Source organism: Volvox carteri, assembly GCF_000143455.1.
Source record: "Volvox carteri f. nagariensis unplaced genomic scaffold VOLCAscaffold_11, whole genome shotgun sequence".
Taxonomy (NCBI): domain Eukaryota; kingdom Viridiplantae; phylum Chlorophyta; class Chlorophyceae; order Chlamydomonadales; family Volvocaceae; genus Volvox; species Volvox carteri.
Window position 1 is genome coordinate 1028767 of NW_003307554.1, and position 10902 is coordinate 1039668.

Sequence of the window (10902 nt, forward strand, 5' to 3'; positions counted from 1 at the left end):
GGCGCGACCAGCAATCGTGCTAGCCGCGTCAATGGCGTTGACGGCAGCGGCGGCAGTGACGACGGTAATGGCGTTGGTGGCCTTGCTGGCGGTGGCAGCGGGAGGAGCTCCTTGCAAAGCGCTCGGACACCGCTCGCCAGCCCCCTGCAGACACCCTCTCGCGGCCCGTTGCGTCCTTCCTCCAGGCCGTGCTCAGAGCCGAGATTTCGACCCACAACGGCATCGCGCGCTGGCAGTGTTGCCTCTGTCCGCGTTAGCAGGGCAGACAAAAGTGCTGACGACACTGCTGATGGTAATTACCTCAGCAGCAGGGTTGGCAGAAGCGTCAATGGCGCCGTCCAAAGCAACAACCAGAATCACATTCGCAATGAAGGCGATAGCCAATATTACATCAACGACAACGACACCGACAACGATGACAACAGCATTAGCGGAGCAAGCGACAGTGACGATGACGATTATGACATTAGCGGCAACCTGAGCGATGATGTCGAAGACGAAGACGCGACCGAGGGTGCCGGCACCTATTGCGGTGCCGGCAGTTGCTACAACGGTGCCGGCATCGACATGCGACGCGTCGGCAGAGCCGCTGGCGCCACCGGCGGTGCCGGCATGCGAGTCCATGGCGTCCGTACATTAAACTTCTTCCTGACGGCTGCGGATCTGCCATTGGATCACCGGCCACTCACTGCGGACAGTCAGCTTACCACCAGCACCAGCACCAGCCGCAGCCCTAGCCCTAGCCAAAGCACCTGCGCCGCCCCGATACCCTTCAGGCCCATGAACAGCCGGCTCGGTAGCCCTGCTGGTACTGGCACCGCCAGCTTGGGCTCTCGTCCTGTCTCCCCTGGACCCACTGCCAACTTATTCCAGGCCCTCACCGGCGTGCCGCTTGAAATGCGGAACGGCGACATGTTACAGGCCGCACCGGCGCCTGCCGCGGTCTCCGTGCCTACATCCCCGCAGCGTCGTCCGCTAGTCCAAGGCGCACAGATAGGAAGGAGGCCCCCCAGCGGAATGGCATCAGAGGACCGCCGAGTCAGTCATGAGCCAGCCGTGCACAGTTTGATGAGGGCCTCTGGAGGCGGTGGAGGAGGACGGGGAGGAGGATGGGGAGGGTTGGGTGCTCAGGCCTTGTCTCCACGGATGGAGCAGCAAAGGTCCAGGTCTGACAAATTACCACGGCGTATGAGCAGCACTAGCGACTTGGAGGTGCGGCATTTGGGCGCGTGGAGGAATGGATTTGGGGGTGCGGGTCTGGGGCTGTGGGATGAAGGCTCACGAGCTCATGAGTATAACCCTAACATGCCCCTGCAGAACGCGCGGGGATGCGCTGGTGGCGGGTAGGTACAACTTTCGCTGCATGTTAGGGTAACTTGGCCGTTGGCGGTTGGCCACCAGGATGACAGTAACCATTCGGTTGTGCGGTAACAGCGCGATTTCCCTTACCCCGTCTCTGCCGTGTTCCTGCCTGTTCGTTGCCCACGGGGGAAAAAATCAAGCTGTTGAGGGGATTCGCCTGAAGGTTCAGGTGAGAGGGAAGAGGTTTTCCAGAGGTTTTCCAGCCGTGTCCACGGCGAACGCGAAGATCCCCTTCCCTTTCTTCCCTCCCCGCGCTACTCTCCCAGCCCCGCCCAGCCTCACTCCGTCCCACCCCACACCCTCCCACCTTCCACCCTCCCGCCGCTGGGGGCCCGTGACCCGCCCTCAACTGGGTCTTTGTCGTACTTTTCCTGACACGCCTCCAATCCCGACACAGGTCGTTCAGATGCGCTCCCCAGCCCTAAGGCCGAGTGGGCTGCCCAAGCTCGACGTTTCCAAAATTGTGACGGCCGAGTCCTCGTCTTCCCCCTCTTCCCCCACCGCCGCCGCCACCGCTGCTGTACGCCCCAGCTCGGCCTGGCGGACAGGCGGCGTCGGCATGGGTGATGGCGGGGGCTACAGGACAGCCCCCCAGAGCCCGCTCGCCAGAAGGCCAGGAACCACCGTCCGGCCAGTCGCGTAGCCGCTTTCTGAAGCTGTGCGAAGATTTTGCAATGTAGGTCAGGTGGGGAGCGTTTTTAAGAGGGCGCCCTTGAGAGATGGACTTTTTCGTCCCGCTCCCGTGCTTTCTTGAGCGAGAGGCACACAAAACGTATTATATCTAAGCAAGGCAAGGTTTTCTGCAGTTACGCAGCGGAGTGGTTTCGGATGACGGTTCTGGGGCGGCTGGCGCGGGGTAGAGGCCGTGGGTGGTAAGGAGAGAAGGTACCCTTATTGAGTTGGTCGTGGTGGTGGACTGCTGAGCCATTGTGATGCTTGCAGTCTGCTTCGGTGATCCTCCTCGTCTCGACCATGGCGGCAATGTTCATTTCCCCTCTGGGGATGAAGAGTGTAACAACATAGATCGTTGCAGAAAGCCGATTTCGAGGGGATGACGAGACCAAGCTGTCTGCTATTTATCTGGCGGTCCTTATTATCTCACTCCTTGTCGCACACATTGTTGCTGTTGCTGCTGGTGTTGCTGCTGGTGTTGCTGTCGTTGCTGCTGACGTTGCTGCTGCTTTTCCCTGTACTCTAATTCTAATGTCGCTGTAGGTGTCAATTATATTTTCCACATACCGTTTCATATCCTGTCATATGTATATAATCGTTGTGCCTTTGCCGTCAGCGTCACAGCCTGCCTGCCGTGAAGGTATTGCGACTCAAGGGTCGTTGCGGCAGATGTTAGCTGGCTGCGGGCGCAGGCGAACAAAGCGATGAGACCCGCTGCGACCCGAGTGAGCAGCGGGCTCTGTGCCTTTAGACTGGTGCAGCGGTGTGGTATGCGGTGTCTCAAGCCTATCTGCGTGCGCGTGTCCATGAATAAACGAACCATAGGCATAAAATTCAGTAAGGTGGTTGCAGTTAAAACGGTACTTTTATGCCTGTGCTTCTAACTTTTGTTGTCCACCGATGCAAAGGGATTTCAGACCAGGCATGTCGGTAGGATGTACGGTAATCCTACGGCACAGCGTACGTACGAGTTCAGTTCCGGTGTCAGACCCTATCTGTCTTGGGACTAAGCAAGAGCGGATGTCCCCGCCCCAATGAAGCGCAGAACGCCAAAAAACTTTAACACTCTCCAGGACTTGGGGAGCGAGGTGCGAGGAGGGCCCGCTGCGTCCCCAGGTGCGCAGTTTACGGGCGTCGCATTATGCCAGCTCAGACACTACACGAGGTCTCTATCCTGCCGTCTCTGGCTCCTCAGCCATGCTGTCTCTGCACAAGTCCCCGCCGGTAGTTTGGATGCTGCTGACCGCCCTGAAGTGCTCCTTGCGGCACCCTGGTAGGTGTCCGGCTCTGTACTTAATCAGCGGCGCCTTCCTAGCTAGGCGCAAAAGGGGCTGGTTCTCGATGGTTCTCGGCCCCATTATTGATCACCCTGTGTGGGTACAAACTTCCATCCGCCGGGGAAGAAGTTGCAGGCCGCCTGTCGGACCACCATACACCGTTCTAGGAAAAGCTGTCCCCCTCCAATCCTCGGCACTACCTGGCCGCTGCAGCAGACCCCGTTGCGCCGCACCGCAACAGCCGTGCGGTGCCTTGCTGGTGCCTCGCGGTGTGATCTGGTGCACACATCCTGTTGTCCAATTCAAGTTGTGTAGTTCGTTCGTTCGTGAATTAAAGAGCGGCGAGGGGCGGGGGATGCCGAGTTTTAGTGCTTTTAGGCCCTGGTGGCCAGGCGGTCGGTTTCTTAGGCATCTTTCATGCATCGCCCCTTTGTGCCCAGCTTTACAAATCTGCTATAGGTGTTGGGTTCGGGTTTCCATAAGTGTTGAGGCATTACCAAGGATTATTGTCCAATAGAGGCCAGCAGACCTGGGAGATTACCCACATGTTCCCACTTGTATGCACTACCCGGCAAATGTGCGCTACAGTCCTGCCCAATCACCGTATAGTCGATGGACAACAGATGCTTCATCCATTGTGGTGAGCTTTACTGATAAGCATCCAGCTAGAATAATTGCTTGTGGATAGAGATTCTGCGCCTGCCAGGTTCCAGGAAGGTACAGAATGAAGCCTTCGAGAACACAAAGTGCCGTGAAATCAAACAGCAGGTTCTACTCATTAAAGGTTGCCTCATCGGTGGTAACATCCGCTAAGTTGAAAAACATGCATGCCAAGCTGTGCCGAACAGTCGGGCTGTGATTTCCCCTCATAATGTTAGGGTTACATGCCCGGACCTGAAACATTGCTATAGCAGAAGCATTCTAGACATCTAAATTGCTACTAGCACATCAGGAATTGATGGTTTTCGGGAAGCCAGTCGGTTTCGCTGGCTTTGAGATGATGCGGGACTTAAATTATGAGAACTTCAAATGATTTGACAGATTAATGCGTACTATTCTGTGCTAACACAAATGTCCTACTCTTGCCATGCTGCTTGCACTAAGCTTCCAACAGGACTCGCTAACGCGAGCGCATTTGAAGTGCACAAATGCGGATCCTGATACAATAGTCTATCCCTATGTTGCAGCTCTGCCTAAAATGAAATAACGGTGTTTGTTCAAACTCGTGCTTTACGACAGCAGCCGTCTCCGCGTCGTATCACAACCGGAAGGTTGAGAATGCAAGTGTGTTTCCTGCAGTTTCCAGTTTAAACAAATAGCATTTTCATATAGGGTTGGCAGACTTATCAAGTTGATGGCAGTTAGGTTGCGGGCTGCTTCACTTCACTTCGAGTTGTCCACAACCACAAGACGCCCATGGTTGGGATGGTTAGGAGGTGTGTTCGTCATCCTTCCACGGACACTGCGTTAGGACGCGGCTCAAGCACACCAAGGCTGCCGCGGATGTCAAAGGAGGACGGAGACAGCCTCCAACTCTTGACAAGCGTTCAACGCCAGCTTGTCCAAAAGTCCTTTCAGACTCATTTGTTCGAGGCAAAGGTGTGGAAACCGTGCCACTCTGGCTCGTACGCTTCGGCCGACGAGTACTACTTGCTGGATGACTTGCTGGCCTTATCGCACTGTGGCCTCGTCCTTCAAGCCATCGAGCAACTGACTGGAGGACATGTCCTGTTGTTTCTTGCTACCTTCAAACTATTCATCCTTATCTTTCTTCCTTCATTCCCAACCGAATACCTGTACCGCATCTAAGCCTTTTTAGGACAGCCCTTCCTGGTCAGCTCTCCAACGCGTTTGAGCACCGTCAAATGCACCGCGTAGGGTTCCACAATCTTCCATGAACACTGCCAAAAGGTCCCGGCCTCTCCGCCTGCCCTTGCGCAACACCCGCCGCACCCGCCCGCAGGTGAAGGCTAAGGACCGGGACGAAGAACATGCGACAACGGCCACCGAGGTCCTCCAGCAGGCGCTCCGAATCCATGCCGCGAGCGTCGCCTCACTCCATTTGGACGGCATCACGCCGGGTGGCGACTATCGCCAGCGCATGCCCAAGAAATCTCTAGGCCGCCTCCAATACGAGGACATGGGCCGCATGCCTCCGGTGCTCACGGAGCGCCCCCCGACCGGAGACCGCTTCCAACCATTCACCATCCCCCCCGACCAGCTCCTTCAACAACAACAACAACAACAACAACAACAACAACAACAACAACAGCAGTCGCAGTCGCAGCTCCTCCTTCCCTCCGCCGTACCCGTCCATTATCAAAAACCCGCCCGAAAGGTACGAACCGAAGGCAGCTCCGCCAGCGCAGCGGACACCTCCTCCATCGATGGCCCCGATCGTGACAGTAGCAGCAACAGCGGCCACGATGCCCCCGGCAGTCCCGACATGGCGTCCACCCCCGCCATATCCCCGAGGCTGACCGCCAGAGGGAGCTTGCCCGGGGCCGACAGGAGCACGTGCACACGCCGCCGTGGCGGCGGTGGTGCTACTGCTGCTGCTACAGGGCACATCCCAGCCATTTCGCGGATTACCAGCAACGGCATTTCTACTTGTGTCGCAGGAGTCGGCTGCTCTAAGCCCTTTCCTAGCCCTAGGCTACCCCAGGTTGCGGGCTTGGCCTCCGGGGGCGGGACCAGCGGCACCAGCGACGCCTGCGGCACCAGCCAACCTGGGGGCCCTGTAAACACCGAGGCCAACGTGGACTTCACAGCCGATGCAGACAGCGCCGCCGACGCCGCTGACGTCGGTGGGTACGGCGCCGAACTGCGCCGTACTGACAGCGGACTGCGCCGCGCAGATCGGATGCTGCAAGCGCTGCGGGAGTCTTACGGGCAGCCGCAACCTGCTTGCGCCTCGGCCGCGTTGCCGTGCATCGCCAGGCCGCACCCGCAGCAAGCCACGTCCTCCTCTACCTGCTTTCTGTCAACGTCGGCCGCCAAGACCGGCCCCGACGCGTTTCGCAGCAACCCCACGAGCCCCTCGGCCCGACAGCGACAACATCTCGGCTTTGTCTCCGGTCTCGCTGGCGGCGGCGGCGCCAGCAGCGGGACTGGCGGAGGAGCGCATCCCGTACATCCTGTTGGTGGAGGCTTTGGGATGCATGCTCCTGGCGGCGGCGGCGGCGGCGTCCTTCACTTTGGCCACGGGCTACGGCAGCTCACGCATCCAGGGGTAGGCGTGTCCGCTGGCCCAGAGTCTCTGGGGAGCAAGACCCTGGCCCTGGCGGGATCGGGCCGACATGTTCAGCTCCACCCGCGCACCCGTTCACCGCAGCATGGCCCGCAGGCTTGTTCTTCAACGGATTCGAACCTGCGCGGTAGCGCCGCCGCATCGCCACGCGAGCACGTTTCTGCAATTGTAGTGGAGGAAAAGGAGGAGGGAAAGGACCTGCCGCGAGCCGCTGACGGGAGCTGTGGGGAGGTGGTCGTCAGTTGTACAACGTCTAACACAAGTTTGAATCTTAGCTCTAGCAGCATGCGGCGGCCATTGCCGCCACCGCCACCTCCGCAGCGCCGCGAGCCAAGCGGTACCTATGGCAGCGGTGCCATCGCCGCAGGCAGTGGGACGAGCGGCCAATTCGCTGGTGGACTCACCCTTCGGCCGAAATTCACCAGCGGCGAGGGGACCGGCCCCCCACCGCCACCGCTGGAGGGGCGCAGCTTCCGACGGAACGTCTCCACGGACGAGGGCAGTGGTGGCGGCAGCGGAGGCGTCGGCGGTGATGTTAGCGGCGCCAAGTTAGCAACAGCCGCCGCCACTGGCAGCGGCAGTAGCGGCAGTGGGAGCAATAACATCTCAGCAATCTCGGCACCGCTGGCGCCCCGTACAGAACAGCTGTTTACTCGCATCAGCCGAGCCCGGAGCGTCGTCCGGGCGGCGCCTCCGCAGCAGTGGGTCCCGACCTTCGACATGCCGCTGGTCCCCTCCCCTTCTTCCGCATTCACAGCCGCGTCATGCGGCGCGAGTCCCTACGCGGCCCCAGGCTTCAATGTGACTGCGGAGGGAGTTACGAACGTTCTGGATGCCACTGGGGGTGGTTGCCATGCTGCCGCTGCCGCCAGCGGCAGCGGCAGCGGCGTGCACCGCACCCTGCGTTCGTCAGGAGCGCAAGCACAGGTGCGCCTAGTTCGTGGTGTGTGATGGACTCAAGGGGCTGATTTTCAAAGGTAAAGGGAAGGTTGGATATGGTATAAGCGCGTTGTGCTGTGCCCGTTCGTGCTTCGTTCGCTATCCTCCACCCGCCAACCCTAAGCCCCCTCGGTTCGCTTTCAACTCCCTGCCTCACCCCCGCGAGTCGGTTACCAGTTGCCGCTCTCAGCGCTCATCGTGTTTCGGTGACGAAGCCAGCCAGCCACGTCACCCACTACGATATGCAAGTCTGCATTTCGGTTCCGCTCTCCTCAAACGTCTGTGTACCGCCACTACCCTCCGCCGCTCCAGGGGTGTCCAGCTGGCGATTCAAGCAGTGCTTTCGTCGGCGTCCGGCTGCCGCCCATCGCAGACGCCGCGGCTGGTTCCCCCGCAGCGGCTGTCGACGCCGCTGGCGCGGGGGTGCCGGCGGCGGCGGCGGCAACAACACCGGCAGAAATGCGGAGCTCCCGACGTAACCGCGGTGTACGGTCCTTCTTAAGCTGCTCCGCAGCGGAAGGAACCGCAATAGCGACCTTTGTACAACGGCCCCGACAGGGCGTGGCGGCAGCGGTGACGGATGGCGGCGGCGGCGCTGTCGCCGCCGCAGTTTCAGTGCCTCTGCGCACGCGCCGCAGCGGCGGCACCACAGATGCCAGCGGTGGCAAGGGTCCGGGGCCGGCCGCCGCTTCGGTCCCTGTTCCGCTATCAATTGCCGCGTACAACGCCAGGCGAGAGCGGTCATTTTCCACGGATGGAGGCCTGCGCGTTCGCCTGGGGGGCGTTGTCGCTGGCGGCGCCCTGCACGGTTCCAACACCGTCATTGGGTCCAATGGGCTGACGGCGGCTGGCACTGGCGCGGTCGGTTTCCTTAGTCCGCGAGAGAGGCATCATCATCCCCAGCCGCAGCATCCATATCATCGGCGAGCTGCGGCGGCGATGCAAGAAAACGTAGCCGCTGGGGGGCTTCGTCCCGGCCAACGCGCGGTGTCAGGGGCTGGCGGGGGCGGCGATGGTGGCGGCGGCGATGCCGAGGAGCCCAACATCAACAGTCCGTCCATCGTGTCGCGGATGAAGCGCGCCCTCGGGAGCCTCTGGTCTCGGAGCATTTAAGGTTTCAGGGCCCCAAGGTCCCTAGCCAGGGGTTGGCGATTTCTGAAAGGAGCAATTCGGACATCGACAAAATTTGAATCAGGTCTTCGCTGACCCCGCGGGAACGAATGGAGGGGGAGGGGAGGGGAGGGGAGGGTTTTTCGGCACTTGAGCGTTTGGGCGTTTGGGCGTGGTAGGAATAATCCATTTTTGTGTAACTGATGTTAAGGCAGGATTTAGGGGGTTGAGGATCCCTGTGCAGTAGTTTCGGGGTGGGAATCGGCAGATGCGCGGCTTGTGTCGGTGTTGCTGCTGCTGCTGCTGCTATGGTGGTGGTGGTGGCAGCAGCGGCGGGACGATTTATCGTTTCTATCTTATCAGAGAAGCTGCCGGAGCTGCGGCCTGAGGTGAGGTACTGCCAGAGGAAGCAATGGTTACTTAAAACGCATGTCTCATGGTGGCGGCGCAAAAGCGGAGGCCGGAGGGAGGAGCACGGCGGCAGGCTACCCCAGCAACTGCAGCAGCACCAAGGGCTGTAGCACCTGGAACGGCCGCGGCAGTAGCTTGCCAGTGCATCGTATGCAGCAGCAGCTAGGCAGGCTTTGTCTATGCATGGCTTCTCTCTTTCGGCTAAATGCCGTTTCCGCTGTTTCGACCTGTATGTATGTGTGTGTGATGGATCGAGAGAGATATCGAGGGAAAGAGAGGGAGAGATGAAGAGTGACGAAGGAAAGGGGGCAGTGGTTGGCAGTTGTGGGTCTGTTGGAGGGGGCGAGGAAGCTGTGGAGGACGCAGATTGGAGTTTGGATCCGTGCGTTATGAACGTTGTCACCATATAACGACCTGTGCGCTATGGCTTTGACTATTGCGGCGTACGATCTGTTGCTGAGTTGGCACGCAGATTTGTAGGCATTTTGCAGGCGTGTGTTTGGTGGATTGTTTTGCTTTTTGGAATGCCTTAACCTTGAGGCTTCGTCGTAATGTTCTTTCTAAAATGAAGCTTGAGATGAGGACCTTCACTTTGCAGTTGCGGTTGCGGACCGTTGGTGGATGGTGGTTGTACATCTCCTAGCACTGCTGCAGGTGTGTTGCATTAGCGCAACATGCTGTATGGGTGACTGTGGTAGGATGATCTGAGCGATCATCCGACCTCTCGAGCGATCTTTATCCTCCGTGCTTCGAGCGTCCCTTCCTGGTTGCACTTGCGTAAGGCTGTGTGTTACCCCTTGGGAGTGATACTGCGCAGAGACATATCTTGGGTCGGTAGTTGTCACTAAAATTGATATTCATGTTGCATACAGGTTGTCGTTCTGGTCGTCGTACTGTGGAGGTCTCCTTCATTTCGAAAGCCCGGGGCCGCAGCTAATCTCACTTGTTGTCCAGGGCTGATTTTTGGCTTCTCTCAGGGTTGCTCGTTATTGTTGTTGTCTTGTTGTTGTTATTGTTGATTGTCGTCGTTGTTTTCTAGTTGGGAAATTGGTTTCCTGTTGGGTGGCAGCTGTGCCGGGACCTACAGGTGCTCACTTGTATATCCTGTAAGATTGCGTTAGATTCTTTCAGGAGGTAGGGGAGAACTGCAGACAATTTGCAAAGGTACAACGCGGGGCCTTCAGGGGAAGAGGAGACAACGGAAGTAGGGAAGCCGTTGCGCAAGGACTGTAAAGCGCATACCCTCATAGCCTCTCACTACCTTTTGTAAGTATGCCCGCAGTGCGTTGTCCGCTCCTGGGGTCCAAAACCCCACTTCCGGCCTCCACGCGCCAGCCTGGCGCACTCGCCTCATGCGTTTGTTGGCCCGCGTGGGTCAGCTGTGCGACAGCTTCCTCGCGGTGCTGGCGGCCGCTGGTGCCGGAGGCGGCACTTCCGCTGCCGCGGCTGCCTCTCATCACCACAACCACAACCATCATCATCACCGCCATCACAGCGCCCGCGACTGGCTGGCATCTTTGGAGCTCGAGAGGGGGCAGCAGGGTGTAAGCTGGAACTGTGGCTAGATGGGGTTGGCGGGTTGGGCCGCAGCCCGTGCCAGCTATTTAGGGAGCTGTCTAATCAAATGTCCAGGTGACAGATAACAGAAAGATATTCACGGTTTTCTTTGGGGGTTATTCTGGGGTTTCCTGGGCTGGCATTGGGGATCGTCATGATTTTATTCCCGTCCTTTTTATGCCTGCCAGCTGCATACAAGCGGTTACGCAGTCGGTATGCTTTTGGGCCGGTATGGAGACGCGCGGTGATGATGGTTAGGGGATGGGGACATGTCCGCCACGCAAGGGAAAGAGTGGCAGAGCCATAAATTTATCTTCACCACAC

At 58.8% G+C, this 10902-nt stretch overlaps 1 protein-coding gene across 1 annotated transcript; it reads left to right on the forward strand.

The window, feature by feature from the left end:
- Window positions 1–3068: 3068 nt before the first annotated feature.
- Window positions 3069–10653, forward strand: VOLCADRAFT_104031 (uncharacterized protein; the record flags this gene model as incomplete). The annotated part of the gene is made up of 7 exons (XM_002948659.1): window positions 3069–3150; window positions 3230–3307; window positions 3525–3580; window positions 5275–6955; window positions 7319–7488; window positions 7813–8361; window positions 10517–10653. Coding segments are annotated over 7 exons (2751 nt in total), but the record flags the coding sequence as incomplete, so codon positions are not given.
- Between the last annotated feature and the right edge of the window lie 249 nt (window positions 10654–10902).